This window comes from Muscardinus avellanarius (assembly GCF_963383645.1).
Source record: "Muscardinus avellanarius genome assembly, chromosome: X".
Taxonomy (NCBI): Eukaryota; Metazoa; Chordata; class Mammalia; order Rodentia; family Gliridae; genus Muscardinus; species Muscardinus avellanarius.
The window spans coordinates 80,415,099-80,440,289 of NC_137792.1; the positions used below are offsets into that span (position 1 = coordinate 80,415,099).

General features: G+C 34.0%; 1 protein-coding gene across 3 annotated transcripts in view; it reads left to right on the top strand.

Moving 5' to 3' along the window:
* Nucleotides 1–9,553: 9,553 nt before the first annotated feature.
* The window catches only part of TENM1 (teneurin transmembrane protein 1), a gene marked incomplete at both ends in the record, with an annotated part of 892,332 nt that continues 876,694 nt past the window's right edge, over nucleotides 9,554–25,191 (top strand). For all 3 annotated transcript variants that reach the window (XM_080719098.1, XM_080719100.1, XM_080719099.1), the window contains one exon: nucleotides 9,554–9,770. In XM_080719098.1, coding sequence (XP_080575224.1) covers nucleotides 9,554–9,770 — 217 coding nt within the window. The remainder of the gene's footprint in view (nucleotides 9,771–25,191) is intronic.

The following is a 25,191-nucleotide window of genomic DNA, read 5'->3' on the forward strand; positions in this document are numbered from 1 at the left end:
TAGGGACTTATATAGATCTTTTTCTATTATAAGTCTGACACTTTTGATATAGTTATCATTTATTCACAGTAGCAAACTACTTGGTGAAAATCCCAGCAATCATTATTAACCCCTGTATCCACATTTGTAATTAAGTCACTAAAGGGTCTATATATTTGTAACATATGTTATGTTGATTTGATTAGTTCATTTTCAATATAATCTTTAGCATAACTGAAAATGAGGCTCCAGTGGTAGGCAGTAAAAAAACTGTTCTTGCAATGGCTATGCATCCAACTTGAGAGGGCTACTGATATAAAGTGCTATTTTTGTTAAAGTTGAAGATGGATAGAAATAGAAAGCTTTGATTAACATTTGCTATTTATAAACTATCGAAGAAATGGAAATCTCTGGTTATAAAATAACTCATTTAAAGCCTATTACTTTTCAAGAAATATTAAATTTAATACTACATTTTAGATAAGTATGTTAATGCTAAAATTGCTATGAGATTTACAAAACATCAATGAATTTTATTGCAAAGAGGACAAATTGAAAATGATTGTTAACTTGGGGAAAATAAGTAGCTATTCTTTTTGGCTAAAGAGTAAAACAGGTTTTATATATTGAGTTACCTTCAATTTTCCTAAAGATTGTTTCCTCTATTAAGTGTTTAGATGATCTACATAATTTATCACAAAGGATATTGAGAAAATAATAAAATAAAGATAATTTGAAATTACTTTAGGATGTTGTTAGAGTTCCAAAAGAGATGGTGTGATGAAGATAGATGTCACTGAAACTCAAAGATGTATTATTATTTGCAAATTACTAAGGAAGAGAAATATGCTAGGCTTTCCATAATTACAAAATGTACTTTATTCAGTGAGATTCTGGGCCCTCGTTTGGGATGCACTAAGCTGTTTGCATTTCTCTTAATTGTGTAGTATAAAATGCTCAACAAATCTTTAAATTATGATCTGTATAGTGCTAGTCCCTAGGAACGTTGTCTAAACTTGTGTGTGTGTGTGTGTGTGTGTGTGTGTGTGTGTTATCTGTGGAGGAGGCTTAAGGTCAAGATTTCCTTCGCATCAAGTGGAGAATATTAAACTAGAATAAGTCTTCAGTCTCTAAAATAATTTGTTAGAGTTTCTTCATTGAGTTTCATGACACCATCAACTTTCCAATTTACTGTTTATCCCCTCTTTTCCAATTTACTGTTTATCTTGTTAACTGTTTTGTCTTGTGTGATGCAGTATTGGAAGTCCATTAAAATTATGAGGTTTTAACAAAAATAAAGAGAAAAATAAAGATACATGCAGAAAGAAAACCCAAGAATTTACAGAAAGTTATGTGAGATCATCACTATGCTGTTGTAGAATTTAGCCAGTTCCATTTTTCTCTTTCAGAATGCTCTAAAGAGCCTGCAAAGGTACTTATAAAGATATGCACTACAGCCAGGCGTGGTGGTGCACGCTTGTAATCCCCGAGTTTGGGAGGCGGAGACAGGAGGATTGCGCTGGTTTGGAATCAGCCTTGCTGGTTTAAGAGACCCTGTTTCCACATAAAAAGTAAAAAAAAAAAAAAATAGGTCTGGGAGTGTGGCCCGTGGGAATGTACCCCGGAGGTAGAAGGGCTTCCAGGAACCCCAGTATCACACACATGCAAAAAGATATGCACTACAGCTGCTTTCACAAATGAGTTAAATAAATTTGGAAGAAATATTTTTCCAGGAGAGACCTTTCATTATTTCACTGTAAAATTTTTAAAGTACTAATAGATACTGGGCATGGTAATTCCAGTACCTGGGAGGCTGAGACAGGAGGATCACAGATTGGTGATCAGTCTAGAAATGTAGTGAGACTCTCAGTAACCTATAGAAAGACCCTTTTTTAAAACAGAAAATAAAAAAAGAACTGGGGTGTAGCTCAGAAGAATGTCACTATGTCCAATCCCCTGTACCAAGTAAAATGCTAATAGAACAATTAATTTAAATAAATTCATGTGAAGCAATGCAGTGAACATAGAATATTATTTCAACTCCTGAATGTTATCTAGTCTATACAATAAAATACCTATGCATAACAAAAATATTCTACTTTAAAAAACATTATTTTGGGGGTAAGACCCCTATATTCAGTACAAAAAGCTCTCAGTCTGTATCCTATAAGACAATGATTTATTTCTCGTCTTATTTACTAAAATAGTCTGTATACATGTGATGCCACTATAATTTTAAAAAATTACTAATGTTCTCAGATTAATGTACAAAAGTTTTAAACAGTTCAAAAGAAATGAAACAGAACTAGCAAACTTACAGAAGAAATAGTCATCCTTGCCAGGTGTGGTAGTGCACTCTTGTAATCACCGCACTTGGGAGGCGGAGACAGGAGGATCACACAGGTTTTGAAGCCAGCCGCGCTGGCTGACTTAAGAGACCCTGTTTCCAAATTAAAAAAAAAAAAAAAAATATATATATATATATATATATATATATATATATATATATATGTATATATTAGGTCTGGTGGTGTAGCCCGGAGGTAGAAGGGTTTCCAGGAACCCCAGTACCACCAAAAAAAAAAAAATATTCAGCCTCACTTACAATCAAAGGGACACAAACTAAAGGAAGGCACCATTAATTTACTTATTTTAAGTAGAAATTAAAAAATAACGTTGTCAAGGATACAATAAATGGAGATTGTCCACACATGTTGCTAATCGCTGTATGTATTATTATAATTCCCCAAAGCCACAAAGTGTTCAAATATTTTGGCTCATTAATTCAACTTTTTGAAATCTACTCTAAAGAAATAATAAAAAAATTGAGGATGTTCATAGTATCTTTATATGGCATCACTTACAATAATAACAAATGGGAGGGAAGAATGTAAATACCAAAAATAGGAGAATGCATATGTAAATTATAAATATCTATTTTGCAAAGCGATTAAGAATGCTGATTTTAGAAATTGTGTAGAAACATTAAAAATATCTAGTGGGAAGGTATCAATATGAAAAAAATTTGTATATGCACTATGACTGGAAAGAAGTTGGCTAGGATAACACTAGGCCACTCTTACTGGTATAGTAGGGTTAAGTGGGAGATTTCTCCTTCACTTACATAAGGAATCAAGTGATTTATTGCTTTTATAGATCCCACACCCCAGTAGTCCACTACTTAAGTATTTTCTCAAGCAAAGCAAATACAGTTAAGAGAAGAATTAATTAGGATTTGACATTCCTTTTAAGAGTTTCCTGAGTCCAGTGTTTTCTAATCAGTCAATCTACATTAATGGATAATGGTGTTTAAATTACTGCAATATTCCAAAGAGTACCATGTCAATTTGCTACTTATTTCCTGTGTACTGTGTGATCTCATTTTTCTATTTATTGTGCTTGTTTCCTTGGGCACTGTTCTATATAGCCTTTTTTTTTCTCGAGTGAGATTTTTGGTGAAGGCTCCAACTTATAACTGTTATGATAGGCCCATCTTTGTTTAAGGTAGGTCAGAAATAGGTTTTCACTTTAAGAGGGCAATATATGTGGTTAAGAATAAGATATGGAAAGAAAATAAAAGGACAAAGGACTTGAGGCTTTACCCAGTGTGTTCATATACACAGACCCACAGATCCAAAAGCAGTATTTTAGTTCAACTGCTCTACATATATTATAGTATATATGACAGGATTAGACAGAAAAAGAGAAATGAGGAGAGATGAGGGGCAATGATAAATTATGTAAACATAGTTTGGAATATACCTACCATTTTCATTAAATCAATCAATGTTTCCTTTTTGTTTCATATAAGGAAATTTCATAGCTAGAAGAGTTCTTTGAAACAATTCAGGAAAGGGGAGGTTATTTATCTACGAATACTCTTCCCCCTGTTCTTGTAAAATATAGTGTAGAATCATGGTTAGGAGTGAAGCTATTGGAGACAGATTGTAGAAATTGATATCTAAGCTCTGCAGTTTACTACCTTAGGGACCTTGGCAAGCCACTTAACTGCCCTGTCACATAGTGTTCTTTATGTGTAACACAGGGATTAAAAATAACACCTATCTCATAGGCTGCTATAACAATTGAGGAAGTTGATTCAGGAAAGTTGATCAGGAAGTTGTTTCACTATAATGGTGCCCTGTGCCTGATAATTGCCATAGGAGCCAGTGGAGGCTACTACTAATGTTCTATTGTGATAATTCTTTCATTCTAAAGCCAATGATTTAAACATACCAGGCTGTCTCTTCTTAGCCTTATGGTGACTAAATAAATGTGATTTTTAATTTTTAGTCCATAGATGTAGGTGATGAGGGAAAAATTTTATACCTCTTCTGAAATCACCTGGATTTCATCTTGTTAGCAAGTAAAATCACAAGGGTAGCCGGGCGTGGTGTTGCACACTTGTAATCCACGAGCTTGGGAGGCAGAGACAGGAGGATTGCACAGGTTCAAAGTCAGTCTCGCTGGATTAAGAGACCCTATTTCCACATGAAAATATAAAACAGGTCTGGGAGTATTGCCAAGAGAAGGGTTCCATTCCCAGTACCACCAAAATAAAAAAATAAAAATAATAAATCACAAGGATAAGCCATAGGTGGTGACATTTGAATTTATACCATGTGACTATTTGAAGGGATATGCTGCAGTATCATGTTCTTTAAATACTCATTCATTCTCTCTCTCTCTCTCTCTCTCTCTCTCTCTCTCTCTCTCTCTCTCTCGGATATAGATATTATAAATAACATACTGAGGGGAAAAGATAGTGTCTCCATCCATAAGAAATAAGTGTAATTTTAGCATGAAAAAGTTATCAAAACCTAATATTAGACATTAGAAATTAGATGCATTTATTTTTAAGTTTAACTTGTTAGATTTGAGTGATATTAAAATAAGTGTAGGTTTTTAATCAACTGAGGATAAAGGGGACTCTTAATCTGGCAATTGTGAGCATTATTTTGATCATACTACTGATCAGTAAGAATCACCTTTTTTTTTTGGTGGTGGTACTGGGGTTCGTGGAAGCCCTTCTACCTCTGGGCTACACTCCCAGACCTATTTTTTATATTTTTATTTGGAAACAGGGTCTCTTAAGCCAGAGCAAATGGCTGGCTTCAAACCTGCGTGATCCTTCTGTCTCTGCCTCCCAAGCGTTGGGATTACAATTGTGTGCCACCATGCCAGGCAAGAATCACAAATTTTAAAAAGCCAGGTATGGTGGTACATACCTGTAATACTTGGGAGAGTGAAATAGGAAGATCACAGATTTCCAGCCAACCTTAGCTAATTAGCGAGGCCCTCTGCAACTTAGTGAGACCCTGTTTCAAAATAAAGAATTAAAAATAATGCTTGTGGTGTAGCTCATAGGTAGAAAGCCCCTGGGTTCCCTAACACCACATAAACAAACACACACACAAAGATATTAAATAACAAATTAAGAGATGGAAGATTAGTTAGATGATAGATAGTATATATTAACTTGTCTATAAAACATCTAATTAAGCTCTTTTTTAATCATAAGGCCCTTGGTTAATTTCATATCAATGCCTTATATGGAAAATAACTTTCCACCAACAACTCTTTAAACTCTTCAATAAAAAATTGCATCTCTGGAATTCTGCCATTGCTATGTTTCTCACTCTGCATTATTCATAATAAAGTGATGGTCTCAAATTCAAACAACTTTCTACTTTCTGAAGAATATGCTATCAAGAACATTGACTCTAAGAAGAGAACAATTCATATTGTCTGATAATATAGGTGTTCAAGAGAATTTCAGTGGTTTTCTTAACAGGGTTAGTAAAAAAAATAAGCTAAATCAAGTATACTCCTTTCTCAGTATCTTACTATTTTTGTTTGTTTGTTTGTAAGTTTGTTTTTCCATTGAAGATTGAACCTAGGGGCATTATACCTCTGAACTAGAACCCCAGCTTATTTTATTTTTGAAATAAGGCCTAAGTTGCTGAGAATAGCCTTGAATCCGTGATTCTCCTGTCTCAGCCTCCTAGGCACTGGGATTAAATGTGTGTGCCACCTCATCTGCTTCCAAATTCTTTAATCATTAGTGCTCAAAGATTGCTTCATTTGTATTGCAGAGTCATTTCATTCTTCTTAGTATTAGAGTTGTTTATGTACTGCTTTTATCTTGGGGGCAAGTACTATAGTTTACTCATTACTACATTTTCCTATGTCTTCTTGAGAGTACTCAACAATTGTTCATTATTTATTCAGTCATTCAAATTTTATTGATCCAATATTTACTATAGTCCAGACATTGTAATTATTCCAAGGGATATAACAAACAATGAAACAAACAAAGCCTACTACCATGTAGCTTATGTTTTAGTGGAGAAAAACAAAGGACAGAACATAAACAAATAAGTAAAATATACAGAGTCATTTGACAATAAATTCTTTGAAAGGAGGAAGGATACTATAATTTTTGTGGTTCTTTCAAAAGGCGGTAGCCAAGGTCCTGAGAATGGGAATATACCTGGTATTTTCACATACAGAAAGAAGGCCAGTGAAGCTACAGCACATGAACTATGAGGACGATGTTAGAAGATGAGTTTGGAGAGGTGAGATTAGGGCACTTGTAGACCATTATAAACATTTAATTTTTTATTTTGAAGCAAAGAAGGCACTTTTGCTACTTCTGAGAGAAGGAAAGACATGAATGGCCTATATTTTAAAACTTATATTCCTGTTACAGGGGAAAGAATGTGCTATCAGTGGACAGTAGTGTAAGCAGCAGATAATTAGAAGAATGTTGCTGTACTGGAAATATGGCCCAATAGTGTAGTACTTGCCTAATATCTATGAAGCCCTGGGTTCAGTTCTAGCACTGCACAATAAATAAATGATGTTTCTTAGGAAAATGTCACAATAATTCCAGTGGGAAATAGTGGTTTCAAGCAATCTAATAGGAAGTGAAGAGGTATGGTTATATTCTGGATGTGTTTTTAAAATAGCACTAAGAGGATTTACCAGTGGATTTCACATAATATATGAAAAAGATATGAAAGGCAGGAGTCCAGGATGACCACTTTTTTTAATGTGATGCTGGGTATTGAACCCAGGGATATTCTACCTCTGAGCTATACCTCCAGCACTTCTAATTCTTTATTTGGAAATAGAAATGGGTCTTCTAAGACTCAGGGTCTTGAGTCTGGCTGTGAAATTGAGATTCTTTAGTCTCAGCCTGCCAAATATTGGGATTGTAGGCATGTTCCTCCACTTCTAGCCAAAGACTGCTCCTTTTTTGGCCTGAAAAAAATGTGACAGAGTGAACATATACCAAAATATAGAACACTATGAAAGTAAGAGGTTTGGGAAGCAGTAGTAATCAGGAGCTCATATCAAAATTGAGATATCATTTGAATAAATAAGTAGAAATACTTAGTAGGCATTTAGTATTCAATACGTTGGCTCAGCAGGGAGTTCCATACTGGTGCTATAAATTGAGAAGTTATGAAATAATATATGAAGCCATGAGATGATATTACATTCAAATATTGCTGGATCATCACATATTGTATCTGCCTTCATTCCAAGCATCCTCCTCATCTCTTACGCCGATTCAAACCTAAGTGACTCCATAGACAATGGAATTATTATTATGGGGTTATTAGGTTTAGGAGTTTAAAAGTTTGTTATATCTGTGTTCCTACAGTAGTACTAATTGGTGTAGGGAATATGAAGGGGTGTGGGACTCAAATATTGCCTTCAAAGATCTTAACATTTACTTAGAGCAATAAGACCTCAACTTTTAAAACTTTGTTCACACTGCAATGCAAGATGTGCCATTTAATACATACCGGTGAGTTCATAAAATTTAATAAGTGATTCCTGTGTGCTTGCCATAAAATCAATTGAAATTACAAAAGGGAAGATCCTGCACATGATAGGGGAGCCACTATTATAGAATTCCAAACTGATTGATTTACTAGCCCCTTCTCAGAAAAAAATATATATATCCTCAGCTTTTCCCTGGGTGCTTTCACTGTCCCCTTATTTGTATTCAGAATATCTTGATTGCATCTGAGGCTACTACTGCTCCTCCATTGAACTAACATTTCCCCCTTTGGATAGTATCCCAGGCATTGGGAATCCATGAATTCTAGTTGTTTGGTGTGTGTGTGTGTGTGTGTGTGTGTGTGTGTGTGTGTGTGTGTGTTCCTGGGTAGTGAATCCAGAACCATTTATTTTATTGGGAAACTTTGTCTTCCTAAGTTGCTGAGGGCCTAAGTGCTGAGTCTTGCTTCTAGTCTACAGTCCTCCTGTGTTAGCCTTCCAAGTACTGGAGTTACAAACACACGTGCACTATGGTACCTAGCCTATTGACTTCTTTAAAAATACATATGATAAAGAGCTACAGAAAAATAAAGGAGTTATTTTTCACTGCAGAATATAATCATAGTGATTTGATTTCAAACAAGGTTTTTAAATTTTTTTAATTGGTGCATTGTAGTCATACATATTAATGGGGTACAAGATGGTGGAGACATAAGTGCACACAATTAGCCCTTACCCAATTTCCAGCCCGTTTCCTCCCCCTCACTTCTTTTCATGTTTGGCCTAGAAATTGATTTTTAGCTTTGTTAAGGTACATCATACTATGTTTTTAAGTTTCAGCAGTGAATGTAAAGGGTGATAATAAAATAATGGGAGAAGGAAGATAACATTTTTACAGGGCTTTTAGCTTTACAGAATACTCTGACATCTCAAATGGCACTTGATCTTCTCAAACCTCTCCAAACTAAGTAGGGCAGCTAATGCCTCTACTGGCCCTAAGAGCTTCAGCACATCCTAGTTCAGCATTCTGTGGGGAAGGGGATTCCTTCAGTGATTTATCATGAAGTTTAATATTGCTATTTCTAAACCTTATTAAGATTCTTCTGTTTTAAAACCAGTATGGTCACCAGAACTGTTGTTTACATCTTCTAAGTAGTATGAAGAACAAAAATTTACCACCACTTAACTCGTTAAGTATGCTCTGTAGGCCTGAGGCTCAAAATCCAAGCCACAATATGAACACAAAGAGTTCAGAGTCCCTCAAGGGCACTATTTCATGAGTTCTGGTAGCTGCCTCACTTAGAATCCTTCTCTTCCTCAGAGCCTCTATATTAAATGTAATATTAATACAGAGGCAAGAATGTGTTCTTTCTGAATGCAGTTCTCTTACCAGTTTTTGTTTCAAATGTGGGTTGTGCTGAGTTAATATTTGCACTCATGGCCACTTTCAAATCTGATGTTTTTAAATCTAACCATTGGCTTTAGTATGAAAGCATGCATATATCATAAAGCAACATTGTACTTTATTTGAATCCTAGTACAAATATTTTCAAAGGCTGTCTGTCTCTCCTTTACATTGAGTATTTTCTGATGCTGAAAGCTCCTGCTTACTCTGATAATACTTTAATAGTATTATCAGGACTAACTGTGAATTTTTTAGATGAATTTTCTTGCAAAAAGACAAATCTAAGAAGGCTTTCATGTTCTCTCTTCCAGGACTGCTTTAATTAAAAGAAAAACTTCTTCATACGTTTTTTTATAAAACCGAACTTAATCAGAGATGGAGCAAACAGACTGCAAACCCTACCAGCCTCTATCAAAAGTAAAACATGAAATGGATCTAGCTTACACCAGTTCTTCTGATGAGAGTGAAGATGGAAGAAAACCAAGACAATCATACAACTCCAGGGAAACTCTGCATGAGTTTAATCAGGAGCTGAGGATGAATTATAATAGCCAAAATAGAAAGAGGAAAGAAATAGAGAAATCTACTCAAGGTAATTGTTTTTTGGTGGTACTAGAAGTTTTACCCAGAGGCAGTCTACCTTTGAGCTACACCCCCAGCCTGGTTTCATTCCTTATTTTTAAATGGGTTCCTGCTAGGTTGATGAGAGTCTCACTATTTCCTAAAGCTGTCTTTGAACCTATGATCCTCTTGTCTCAGCCTCCTAAGTACTGGGATTATAGACATTCTTCACCATGCCTGATTCTTCAAGGCATGTTTTTATTGGATGTTTAGAACTGATATTATTTCTCATTAGGCAATGCTTGTGTGCAGATACCTATGTTTTGAAAGCAAATTTGCTGATACTGATTAATAATTCACAATGCTTACACATGTTTGGTGAATCTGTTTCATATGCTACTCTAGCAAAGGTTGTGGGTGATGTGTGCTTTTTATGGATTATGCATGAATTTGTGTGCTACAATCCTCTTATCAGAGCATTCAGAATTTGTTTAATCCTACAAATAGCCATTTAGGAACTAAAGGACAAATAATTTATAGTAAGATGAGAATTAGTTAAGTGATTTTTAAATCATTGCCTATATGAGACATAAGTATCAAGTATGTGGATGTTGACAAACTTAGCAAGTTTGTGGAGACCACCAAAATGAGGGTCCAGAAAGTCTGTCAGTTTGCAGAAACCTATGCAACAAAGTCTAAAGGGAAAGTAAGAGCATTTGAAACCCATTTTATGACAGCTCTATTTCAGATTATATTTTTTATACAGACTTGCTTCTTAATTATGGATGGACAAGTGTCTAAGGAATTAAACTCAGGTAGAAATAAATATGATTTCTTATTTTCAATTTGTAGATAATCAGTATTAGAAAATGTTTTAACAACATAAAAAGAAGATATTAAAACTGGCTTTAATAATTTGTTATGAATAAGTAATGCAGAGATTTAAAACTAGGTATGTATATCTAGATCAGTGATTTTCAAAGTATGGGCCTTACATCATCCAGAAGAATTGTTCCATCTTCCTTTACATTCTCATAATAATTGCTGTCATTATATCTTACCTAGATTATGTTTTGTTTCCTAATTAGTCTACTTGAGTCCAACCCATCCCTCTTTAATCCCCTTGCTATTTTTTTACCTCCTTCTAGTTTGAGAATGATTTTTGTGAAGATGATAGGAATGGAATTCAGGGCCTTTTGCATTCTAGGCAAGCGCTGTTCCACTGACTTGTATCTCCATCCCTAAACTGCCCTTGGCTACTATTTCCTTTTAACCACATATAATCATCTATTGTTTTCATTTTTTTAGTTTTTTTATTAGTCCATTGTAGTCATTTCTTAATGGAGTACAAGATGGTAGAAGCATACATGCACATATTACTCAATTAGCCCTTCCCAAAACCTGCTGCATTTTCTTGCCCCTCCCTCCTCATATTTGGCTTAGTGATTTACTTTGATATGTTTGTGAATGTATATCATGTACATTATGGAATTTTCTTCTTCACCCTCCCATCCCCCTCAATTAGGTCTTATTTGCTCATCTACAGTATCTCCTTCTTTGTCTAGCGTTCCACCTATGACCTATTTTCTACATAGCTTTCACATTTTAGGGAGAGCATCTGATTTCTTACTTTTTGTGACTGACTAATCTCACTTAGCATAATGTTCTCCAGTTCCATCCATTTACCCCCAAATTATGTAATTGTGTTTTTCTTTAGGCTGAGTAAAATTCCATTGTGAACATATCCCATAGTTTTGTAATCCATTCATCTGTTAATGGATATCTTGGCTGGTTCATAGTTTGGCAATGGTGGGTTGTGCTGCTATGAACATAGATACTTATGCATTAGTTTGGTACTTTGGTTTCCATTCTTTTGGGTAGATACCCAGAAGTGGTGTTGCTGGATCATATGGTAAGTTTGTTTCCACTTTTTTGGAAATTCTTCATATTATTCTCAAAGTAGTTGCATTAATTTACAATCCCACCAACAATGTATTAGAGCTCCACTTCTCCACATTCTTCCTAATATTTGTTGTTGTTTGTGTTTTGAATGATTGCCATTCACGTTAGAGTTAGATAAAATCTGAGAGTAGTTTTGATTTGTATCTCTCTGATTGCTAATGATGTTGAGCATTTTTAATACATATATTGGCAATTTGAATATATTCTTTTGTTAAGTTTCTATTTAGTTAACTTACCTATTTTTATTAGGTTATTTGTTTCCTTAGCACTGATTTTCTTGAGTTCTCTGTATACTATAGTCCTCTATTGGAGGAGTAGGTGGCAAAAATTGTCTCCCTTTCTGTCAGCTATCTGTTTAGGTTCTTGATAGTCTCCTTTGTTTTACAGAAGCTCTTCAATTTAAAGTAACCCCACATCTTGATCTGCCTTTTAGTTTCTTGTGCGTTTGGGGTCTAGTTGAGAAAGTTTTTGCCTGTGCCTATGTGTTGCAGTGTTAGATCTATGCTCTCTTCAAGAACCCTCAGTGTCTCTGGTCTAATTTTCAAGTTTTGATAGATTTTGAATTGACTTTTGTGCAGAATGAGAAAGTGAGGTTTATTTTCATTTTTCTGCATATGGTTAACAAGTTTTGCCAACACCATTTGTTGAACATGTTATCTTTTTTTCTAGTGTATGTTTTTGACCCATTTGTCAGAAATCAATTGGCTGTAAGTGTGAGGATTTGTTTCTGAATCTTCTATTCTGCTCCTTTGGTGTATGTATCTGTTTTGGTGCCAGTATCATACTGATTTTGTTACTATGGCTTTGTAGTGTAGTTTAAAGTCAAATATTGTGATGTCTCCTCCAAGTTTTTTTGTTTTGTTTTGTTTTTGCTGAGAACTCATTTGTCTATTGTTTTTCCAAATGAATTTAAAGACTGACCTTGGTAATTTAATGGATATTGCATTGAATCGGTAGATCATTTTTGAAAGTACAGATATTTTGATGATGTTTATTTTGCCGACCCAATAAGATCTTTTCATTTTTGAAGGTCTTGTTTGATTTCTTTTTTATGTTTTATAATTTTCTTTATAGAGGTCTTTTACCTCCTTAAGTTTATTTCTAAGCATTTTATTTTTTGTGGGATACTCTGAGTGGAAGTATTTTCTAGATTTCTTTTTTAGTGGATTCATGGTTGGTATACAGAAAACCTTCCAATGTTTCAAGATTGATTTTGTATCCAGACACTTTGCTGAATTTGTTGAACAGTTTTTTGGTTTTGTTTTTGGTTTTTGGTTTCTGGTGGTACTGGGAATGGAACCCAGAGGCCTTCTACCTCTGAGCTACACTCCAGAACCTATTTTATATTTTGTTTGGAAACAGGGTCTTGCTAAGTTGCTGAGAGCCTCACTATGTAGCTGAGGCTGGCCTTGAACCTGCATGATCCTCCTGTCTCAGCCTCCCGAGAATGGGGATTACAAGTGTGCACCACCACGCTTGGATGATCAGTTCTATAAGCCTTTTAGTTGAGTTTGTTGGGTCTTCTAAGTATAGTATCATGTCATCTGCAAATAATGATAATATTAGTTCTTTTTTACCTATTTGTATACCTTTTATTTCCTTTTATGCCTTATTGCTCTTGCTAGAGTTTCAAGTACTATATTGCAAAGAGGTGATTATAATGGACATTCTTGTCTTGTTCCTGTTTTTAGGGGTAATTCTCAAAATTTTCCCCATTTAATATGATGTTGGCTGTGGTCCTATTGCAGATTGCCTTTATGATGTTGAGATATGTTCCTTCTCTTTCAATTCTCTGAAAGGGTTTTAGTATAAAACGATGTTGGATTTTTGTCAAATGCTTTTTCAGCATCTATTGAAGTGATCATTTGATTTTTGTCTTTGGTTCTATTTATGTGATGGATTACATAGATTGATTTTTGTATGTTGAATCAATCTTGCATCCCTGAGTTTAAACTCTACCTGGTCATGGTGTATGATATTCTTAATGTGGTTTTGAATGTGTATTGCTAGTATTTTGTTTAGCACTTTTGCATCCAAGTTCATCAATGATATAGGCCTGTAGTTTTCTTTTCTTTAGCTGTCTGTATTTGGTTTTGGTGTTAATGTGATATTGGCTTCATAAACTGTATTTGGTAGAGTCATGTTTCTTTCTTTCAAGCCATAACTTAAAATTTTTCTTTACCACTAAATCCTTACATCATTATCCTCCTCATCACTGTCTCATTGTGTAGTGTAGGTTATATCTTCTTCCATGCTCTTCAAAAGTACTTTATTTGTACCTTTTCTTATGTATGTATGTATGTATGTATGTATGTGTATATCTGTGTATATATATATATATATATATATATATATATATATATACATTGTGTACTTAGTGAAGATGATAATTATGATTTCTTTATTGATCACTTTTTCATATGAAGCATACGTGTGGTATATGCCCTACAATTATTTTTTAAGGAATTGGCTACTATTAACTGACATATAAATATCTATCATGTATTAAAAAAGGCTCTTTAGATATTTCCATGCATTGTATAGTTTATATAAAGGAAAGCTACTATATTCTGTATAGTAGTGAAATCTTATATTTTATAAAATTCTTACATTGAGCCAAATATTTGAGATATTCTAGTAACATTTAAATATACTTTGAATGTTTCTGATATTAGCTGTATTACCCATTTTTATCTCTTAATAAAATTAGTAAAGGTTTTGTATGTGACTTTTTAAGTAATTCATTTCATTTTCTCCTATTTTTTCAGCTAAAGAATATATACATTTGTTGCAAAATATTTTTCTTCTTCTTCCTACTTGACAGCTAATGAATGTTTTTCTAAAAGAAATTTGGGGCTGTATTATACTTTAAAATTTTGTAATTTCTATTAAAATATTTCTCTATAAGTTTGTCCTTACATAAGATGAACTCCTATTTGTGAGCTGGGGTTGTAGAATAGGGGTATAGAGAAACTGACTTAATATTTTGTGGGTCTGAATAACAATGCACTCTGGTGACAGCTCAAAAAGAGTAAATAATTTTACATTATGTTAGTATAAAGAGCTAGACAGCCTCAGATTTTCTAAACTCTGTGTAATGTGATCAAAAGAAATTTGGGGTGAGCAGAGTTTATCTTCTATGACTCTATCAATAAACCATTTATAAGCCATAAGTTTTTATTTAGTACTAACTATGTGTCAGGCCTTGAGTCCTATACTGATGATGTGAGAAACTCATATTCAAACAAATTCAGTTAAACATAAGTGCTTTTGTAATAATTTCTCTTTATCCATGACTTTGTTTTGCATGATTCCAATTACCCTGTCAGCTGAGATCCAAAAATAAAATTCCAGAAATAAATCATAAATTTTAAATTTCATGTCATTCTGAGTAGCAGAGTGAAATCTCACACCACATCTCTTTGTCCTGCCCAGGACCTGAGTCATACCTTTGTCCAATGTATTCATGCTATGTATGCTAACAGTCCCTTACTCACCTTGTAACTACCTCAATTATCAGATCAACTATTGTAGTCTTAGAAACATAAAGTAATCCTTATTTTACTTAACAGGAACTCCAAAACACCAGCATAGTAATGATTACAATTTTTATATACCAAATAGAATCCATAAAGTGTTTCCTATAAGTGCAAAAGTGAAAGTTATTGACTTACAGAAAGAAAAAGGAACACATTCTTTGGTTTCTAGAATATATGATAAGAACAAATCTTTTATCAATCAATTGATGAAAGAAAAAATGAATAAATGTTAGTTTTGTTATTGCAATTCAAACTGCAGAATTTTCAGCTGTAGTGCATAATAGGTGCTTCATTAAGATAGAAAAAGGCATTAAATTATGGATGGTATAAATGAACAGAAAATGTTTTTCAATTGATGGCAGCTTGCTGAACCAGAAAGCATTAAGTCTATATGAAGACTTCAGCAAGGGATCTTTGGAAACAAGTGACACAAAGGCATTTACTGAAAGTAAAGAGTAGTTACACAGATTCAGAAATAGGTTAATAATGAAAAATATCTAAACTGCTGGAGATCATGCTTTTGATGTTGAAGAATCCACTGTCATGCTAATAGTAGAATTAAAGAAGTTGATACTAGAAAAAGGATACCATCCAAAGCAAAGTTTTTTTTTATTGTAGTGAAACTGGGCTTTTCTGGGAGAAGATGCTCAATAAAACTGATGTTCATAAAAGTACAAAATATGAAGTACAAGTAATAAAACATGGAAGAATAAATTAACTCTGGCAATGTGTGACAATGCTGTAGGGCATGTGATAAAGCCAGGCAGAGTGTACACAGCAAAATATTCACACTCCTTCTAAAACAAAAACAAAAATCATCTGTTGATGATATAGCAACATTACCAGAAAATGGGGGTGATAGACATTTTTTCTACGGCATGGTTCCAGAAATGTTTTATCCTAGAAGTGAAAAAATTAATTTGGAAAAAGATTGAAATTTAAAATCCAATTAATAATACACTTAGTCATCCTGATTCTTTTTCCTACAAAAATGAAGATATCAAGGTTGTATTTTTATCTCCAAGTACAACATCATTGATTTATACCTTTGATCAGAACATTATTTGACCTGTTAAGCCCACATATACCTACCTGGAATTTAATTGTATTGTATCAACTATTGATGCCAACACTAATCTGGACATGATTAAGTGCTGGAAATTATTAACTACTTCTGACAAAATAGCAGTAATCAAATCTGTAATACAAGAATTAAAACAATAATCTGTAAATGCCTTCTGGAATAACTTATGGAGTGAATTCATGAATATTTTAAAACCTCTTTGGGGATTGATTGAAAGAAGCATTCATGCGGCAAGACAAGTAGATAAATAAGGATTTGACAATGTGCTTGACAAAGAAGTAAAATAATGCAGTGAAAGCCATTATGGAGTATTAATAAATAAGGAACTTAAAGATTTATTGATTTTCATCTACCAAGGAAGATAAAAGGTGAAGAAGAGGAAACTAAAGCAGAACCATAAATATGAGCAAAATTTACCAACATGTTTCAAATTTCACCAACTTTTATGCTCAAAATTATAGAATATGATTATCAGATTGAACTCAGCATTAAAGTCATCTGTATGATAACAAAAAGATTATATAACCTCAACAGCAATACTCAATTAGTTAAAAGAAAGGAAACAAATCAAGTGTGGTGCTGTACACCTATAATCTCAGTACTCGGTAAGCTAAGGAGAATTGCAGGTTGGAGACAAGCCTCAACAACTTAAAAAGATTCCCAGCAACCTATCAAGACCCTGTTTCAAAACAAAAATTATAAAGCATTGAGAATAAAGGTTAAGTGAAAAAAGTAGGCTGGGTGGTATAGCTCAGACATAGAATACATCTTTGTTCAATTCCTAGTACTACATACAAAAAATTTGAATAAGCATTTACCAGCAGAATATTGCAAGTGGATAAATTAGCAAGTGCAAAGTACCAAGGTATAAGAACTGGAATGGTAAAATGCTCAATGTGGCTAGAAAAAGATACTTTAGAAGTAGGTCATAAAATTTCTTATGTGCCCAATTTTCTGCCTTTAAGCATGAAGAAAACCACTCTTAATAGGTGATAATTCCACCATAAATTTTAATTTTTAGGATGAGAAGTGTGCACAAGAATTGGAGAAGTGTAGGCAGCAAAGCAGAAGAGTGATTGCAACTGGAAATTAATAGATGCAGGGGGAACATCTATGAAATCATTGAATTATCCCAAAGATAAAAATGGCAAGGAAGTTATTGATGATTAAGAAGATGAAGATACACATTCAAGAAGTATTAGTGTGATTAAATTGATTGGACTTGTTAACTGATAGATGTTTGAGGTCAAAAGGGATGACATTCAGGGATGACTAAAGTTTAAGTTTTGGAAACTAAGTAGATGGTGATCCATTTGCCATGAGAAGGAGCATAATAGGTTGATAGGTGTGGATTTGGAAAAGAAAGATGATGGGTTTCTTTTTGGACACATTAAATTTAAGATGCTATTTTAACACAAGGAATATTTTCCACCAGGCTCAGGACATATCTGTGTTGTGGATATACCTGGATTTAATTTCATTAGTGTCATAGAATAGGACATGACTGGGATGGGTTAGATTACCCAGAGAATGTGGGTAGGATTAGACTAGAAAAGTCCAAGGACAAAAACCTGAATCTGTCATCTATTAATAGACAGAAACACAATTTGAACCTATTTATATTTTTAGTCATCATCATCATTCAGAGCACAAACTTATGTAGACTAAAGTATAAAGATCCAGGAGCTGAAAGCCTGGATACTCAGGATTTCATTTGCTGCTGATTTGCTGATCTATAAAAACCTATATTTTTCCTTCAGGAAAAAAATAAATTAATTATCCCACCTTAGGCAAATCAGTGGATTCATTTTTTTTCTAGAAGGACTTTTGTCATCTTTGTTGTTTTAATCCAAATATTTCTACCTATATGTCATAAAAACATTTTTATTAAAAACATTTCATTGTTTCCATTTTACATTAACCTAAATCTTAGCCTAGCTCATTATTTGTAATTTTTAATTGACATAAAATTGTATGTATTTATCATGTACAGTACAATATTCTAAAGTGTCTATACATTGTAAGTTTTCAGAAAGTTATTGAGTTTTAGTTCAAGAAGGAAAGGAACAAAATCAAACAATGATTATTGGCCACCTGCTATAATGCCAAGCACTTTTCTAGATGCCTTTCAGGTTTATATAAAGAACATTACTCCTTTCCTGAGTCAGTTTTCTCATCTGAAAAATTTATGACTTCTCCTTTCTCCTCCTTCATCATCATCATCACATAATTATGATACAATAAAATTCTTAAATTGCTCCTAATTAGTTCTAGAACTCTTCTAAGTATGGTGCTTTTCACTCGATCTTTAACAACATAAAATATTATCCTCACCTTCAGATGAGATATCAGAGGATTAGAAATAACTTGCTAGAGGTTCTGGAGCTAAGTAGGGTTAGAATTAGAAATAAAATCTATGGACCCAATGCCCCCATTTTTCATATATTATGCTACTTTTTATACCTACCTGGGAAGGTTGTGATAAGGACTAATTGCCATTTAAAGTGAGAAAATATTTAGGAGCTAAAAAATTCTTATTTTCCTTTCATTTCTTTTTATAACAACCTTGCTGGCCTCTTAATATGCTAGTGATGAAGGGTTTACAAAAAGGATAAAAGCCTTTCTGTTTTGATAATAATTGTAAAACAGTATATAAAATGCTATATAATTTATCATAAAATATTTTTTAGTCTTTTGCCCAAATTTTAGAAAAGTTTGCATCTTATCCTATTCAGAAATATTTTTGAAGAAAAATTGATTCCATCTGAAATTATGTTCATATTTGTACCTTACTTTGCAAAGAAAGAAGCTTCCCTTTCCACACATACATGTAGAGTGAGGGATTTTTGAAGATGATTTTCTTATCTTCCAAAGTCTTTAAGTATGTATACTAATCTAGTATTAGCCACAATTCTTCACTAAGAGCTTGAATTAACACTGGGAAAAATTTTTTAATGTGGTTTTGCCATTTGAATAGCAGGGAAAGATTTCCTGAAGGCACATGTGATTGGAGGTTCCCAAGCAAAGTCACTTCCAAAGGGAGTATCAGTTAACTCATACATTAGTTTAAAACAAATAAAAATATAAATGTATAAATATATAAAACAAGGATAGTAATTGTAGTAATTATAATTTCCTTGTGTGTGGTACTGGTAATGGAACCAAGGAGGCATTCTACCTCTGAGCTACACCTCCAGCCCTATTTTTTATTCTTGAATTTGCAACAGTATCTCACTGAGTTTTGATGTACCTCCCTAAGTAGCTGAGGCTGGCCACAAACCAGGATTCTCCTGTCTCTGCCTCCCAAATAATGGGATTACAAGCATGAGCCACCATGCCTAGCAGATAGATAAGATTATTTTGAACCTAATCATTTAACTGAAATGTAATTAGGAATAAATTTCACCCATACATAAAAAGGAATTATAATAAAAACTTGTTACAAATCACACAAGATTAAAGATTACTAACATAGTACAGTTGACCCAAACATGCCATTTATTCCTTCTTAACCTACTCCTAATATGATTTTTGTATATTTGTTTGGTGTATTGTTTTCTTCCTTAGGATTATAATCTAAATCTCTATCTCACAATATCACAATCTGGTAAGAAAAATTAAAACTGCTTATTTATATTCACTAAGATTACATGGAAGATAAGTTTATCTACTATCCATGCATTAATTCATTTGCTAATTTATTCATATGTATAAATATTAATTTGGTTTCAACTATGTTTCAGGTACTAGATTAGGTTGATTAAGTTCATCTAGAAATAAATGCATGCTCATGATTGTTATTTTCTCTCTCCCTGCCCCAGATTAATGAAACAATTTATCTAACAGCAAGAATCTACTTAAACAACATTGTCATTTGTGGATCCAAGGAGTAGACAGAAGCCCAATTTTGAAAAGCACATTTCTTTGATTTTTTTAAATGACTAACAGTGGTATAAACTACAATTTGCTTATATCTTGATGGTTTGGATAACAGTTTCTATAAAAAAAACTTGAAGAAACTGTTAATCTCAGGATCTATATCTCTATAAAGATTATAGGTGGTAGAAATAATATAGAAAGGCCTATAAATTGAAAATTCCAAATATGGTATCATGTCATCTGCAAATACTGAAAATTTGAGTCCTTCTTTTCTATTTGCATGCACTCCTTTGATTTCCTTTTCTTGCCTTAATGCTCTGGGTAGAGTCTCTAGAACTATAATGAAGAGAAGTGGTGATAAAGGACATCCAATGAATGGAACTGGAGGACATTACGCCAAATGAGATTAGTCAGTCACAAAAAATAAGAAATCAGATGCTCTCCCTAATATGTGAAAGCTTAGGAGAAATGGGTCATAGGAGGAACTCTAGATGAAAAAGTAAATCCTATAGAGGAGCAAACAAGACAACCTAAATGAGGGGTAGCCATACTATAATCATACTTTTACACATATTCAGGTATAGCCCCTCATTAATCAAGTTCAGCCTTCTTCCTCTCCTATCTTTCCATTCAAACTTTGCTGAGATTTCCCTTTCATTATCTGGAGTCCCTCTGGCACCCCCAATGCTCCCTACTTTGGGCATATTAGAGGAAAGATATGTTCCTTCTCCTTCTGTGCTAGGCTGATCTCACTTAACATAATGCTCTCCAGGACTTTCCATCTTCTTGCAAATGAAATGATTTTGTTCTTCTTTAGAGCTGAATAGAATTCCATTGTGTGTATTTCCCATAATTTTGCAATCCATTCATCTGTGAATAGAGACCTAGATTGATTCCATATTTTGGCTATTACAAATTATGCTGCTATTAACATAGGTATGCATATGTTGCTGTAGTTCTCTAATTTCAACCACGTTGGAAAAATACCCAGAAGTGGATCATATGGTGGATCTATTCCCAGTTTTCTAAGGAATCTCCACACAGTGGAGTGCCTTCAAAATAAGACACTCTCTTCCTTAATATTATTTTATGTGTCTACTTCAAACAGTTCTCCATAGTGGCTGAACTAATTTGCACTCCCAACAGCCATGCAAAAGAGTTCCTCTTTCCCACATCCTCACCAGCATTTGTTGTTATTTGATTTCTTTATGCTGGACACTCTGATTGAGGTTAGATGGAATCTCAGTGCATGTATCTATTGGCCATTTGTATCTCTTCTTTTGTAAAGTGTCTATTCAGTTCAATTTCCCATTTCTTGATTGGGTTGTTTGTTTTGCTAGTGTAGAGTGTTTTGAGTTCTTTGTATATTCTGGATATTAGCCCTCTATCAGAGTGGTGGCTGGTAAAGGTCTTCTCCCATTCTGTAAAGCTTCCACTTTAGGTTCTTGATTGTTTCCTTTGATGAGAAGAAACTTTGTAGTTTGATGCCATGCCACTTGTTAATTCTTGCTTTAATCTCCTGAGCTTTGGAGGTTTTGTTGAGAAAGTTACTGCCTGTGCCTATATATTGTAGTGTTGAGCTGATGCCCTCCTCTAGTAACTTCAGTCTCTTGTCTAATTTCTAAGTCATTGATCCATCTTGATTTGATTACTGTGCATGGTGAGAGGTAAGGATTTTGTTCCATCTTTCTACAAATGGATATCCAGTTCTCCCAGCACCATTTGTTGAAAAGGCTGTCTTTTCTCCAGGGTATGAGTTTGGCTCCTTAGTCAAAGATTAATTGACTACAGGTGTGTGGATTTCTTTCTGTATCTTCTATTATGTTCCACTTATCAGTATGCCTGCTATTGTGACAGTACCTTGCAGTTTTTACTACTACTGAGCTATAGTATAATTTGAAGTCTGGAATTGTGATGCCTCCTTAGTGATTCTTATTGCTGAGAATTTCTTTGGCTATTCTGGGTATTCTGGGTCTTTTTTTCCCTCCATATAAAGTTCATGATTGATTTTTCAAGGTCTATGAAGAATGTCATTGGACATTGGAATTTTAATGGGAATTGCAACGAATCTATAGATCACTTTTGTCAGAATGGTCGTTTTTTTGTTGTTGTTGTTTTTTTTTTGTTTCTTTTTTTTTGTGTGTGTGTGTGGTACCAGTGTTCCTGGAAACCCTTTTACTTTTGAGCTACACTCCCAGACACCTATTTTTTAAAATATTTTTATTTGGAAACAGGGTCTCTTAAGCCAGCGATGCCGGCTTTGAAACTGTGCAATCCTCCTGTCTCTGCCTCCCAAGTGTGGGGATTACAAACGTGTGCCACCATGCCTGGCACCAGAATGGTCATTTTTATGATATTTATTTTGCCTATCCATTAACACAGGAGATCTTTCCATATTCCAAGATCTTCTTCAATTTCTTTCTTTAATGTTTTATATTTTTTGTTGTAGAGGTATTTTACATCTTTAGTTAGGTTTATTCCTAGGTATTTTATTTGTTTTGAGTTTATAGTTAATAGGATTTTTTTTATTTCTTTCATTATGGATTTATTGTTGGCGTTAAAGAAAAGCCACTGATTTCTTTAGGCTGATCTTGTATCCTTCAACTTTGGTGAATTTGTTAATCAGCTCCAGAAGTCTTTTGGTTGTGTTCTTTGGGTCTTCCAGATAAAGAATCATGTCATCTGTAAATAAGGATAATTTTAATTCCTCTCTTCCTATTTGAATTTTTTTAATTTCCTTCTCTTATTGCTGCAGCAAGAGTCTCAAGGACTATATTGAAAAGGAGTAGTGATAGTGGGCATCCTTGTCTTGTTCCTGATTTTAGGGGAAATTCTTCACTTTTTCCCCATTCAATATAATGTTGGCTTTGTGTTTATTGTATATTGCCTTAATGATTTTGAAATACATTCTTTCTATTCCAATTTTCTGCAGTGTTTTTAACATGAATGGGTGTTGGATTTTGTTGAATGCTTTTTCAGCATTTATTGTTATGATAATGTGGTTTTTGTTCTTGGTTCTATTTATATGGTGAATAACATGTATTGATTTGCATATGTTGAACCAACCTTGTTTTTCTGGGATGAAGCCAACTTGGTCGTGGTGTATTATTCTCTTGATATGGTTTTGAATGTGTATAGCTAGTATTTTGTTTAGAATTTTTGCATCTATGTTTATTTAGGATATTGGTCTGTAGCTTTTCTTTCTTGAGGTATCTTTATTTGATTTGGGGATTAATATGATACTGGCCTCATAGTAATTTGGGAGAGTTCTCTTTCAATTTCCCAGAACAAGTTATAAAGTAACTTTACAACCAGTAAAATTTGTTCATGAGAACTTATTCAAAAAGTAAGATTAGTCAGTCACAAAAAGTAAAAATCTGGATGCTCTCCTTAATATGTGAAAGCTAGGGAGAAAAGAGGTCATAGATGAAACTCTAGATGAAGGAGGAGAAACCATAGATGAGCAAATAAGATGACCTAACTGAAGGGAACGGAAGAGGAGAAGAGGGAGATTTTCTTTTATATGATTGTACTCACAATCATATAAGTCAATCACTAAGCCAAATATGAGAATGAAGACTGGGGAGAAAATGGGATGAAAATTTTGGAAGGATTAAATGAGTGATGAGTGCATTCATGCCTCTACCATCTTGTACCTCATTAAGATGTATGACTTATAATGCACCAGTAAAAAATAATTTAGTTATATAGTGTCTAAAACTTGCAAGGAATGTCCATGACATTTGTGCCACTGCTCCCTCTGCCTGTCCATGGTATACACCACTAATTAATCATGTTATTTTTTCCTGTTGAGCTCAGCTGCAACCTAACAGCATCCTCAATATATCATTTGTAAAAGATAAAATCTGTTCTCAATCAGTAAACTGCCTGTCTGTGCCAGGTTCTGTGTTAAGTCTTGCAAATGCAGAGATGAATAAGAAGCAAACTTTTCCTTCAATATATAAAGTTATAGTTAGAATGACACATATAAAACAGTAATGGTGATGCAGTGTGATTGCTGTCATAATAGTTGTATATAAAAAGTACATGTTGTGGGGTTCCAGAGGGCAGAACCATGTGCTCTGTGTAGATTGATGACAATGATTAAAGGATAAATATTAACATTTATTGAAAATCAAGAACTGAGTTAAGCACTTTAAGTGGATTATGTTATTTAATCTTACAAAAATTCTGTGAGATTAGCATTATTATTGTGTCCCTTTTTTGTGTTGTATTGGAGGTAGAACCCAAAGGCCTTCTACTTCCAGCCTATGTCCCCATCCCTATTTTATTTTTTATTTGAAAACAGGTTCTTGCTATGTTCCTGAGCACCTCACTAAGTTGTTGAGACTGACTTCAAACCTGTAATCCTTCTGTCTCAGCCTCCCCAGTACTGGGATTATAGACATGTGCTGCCATGCCTCATTTATTTAGAAGTGAATAAAGTGAAGCACAGAGGTAATAAGTAATGAAACTGAGATTAGTACCTAGGCAGTTTGGCATTAGAATCCAGTTCCATAACTAGCATGAACAAGGAGATAGCTCTAAATTCACATGTCAAGTTTAATTAAATATTTTTACTAATTAAATGTGTGTGTGTGTGTGGTCATCTAATCTTGAAATGCCCATATTTTTGGGAGACTGAGACATGAGGATCACAGATTCAAGGACGTCAGCCATGCAGTGAAACTCTCAGCAACCTAGAGATACCCTGTTTCAAATAAAGAAAGAAGACAGAAAAGAAACCAGTAAAGAAGGAAGGAAGAAAGAAGAAAACAAAGGAAGGAAGGAAGAGTGGAAGGAAGGAAGGGAGAGTAGAAGGAAGGTGGGTATAGCTCAGGGGTAGAATGCCTCTGGATTCTATGTCCAGTAAAACGCACATAAACTCCTCTTCCTCTCTAATTCTCTCTCTCTCTCTCTCTCTCTCTCTCTCTCTCTCTCTCTCTCTCCTCATTTACACATACATACTACTCAAAATATTCTATATA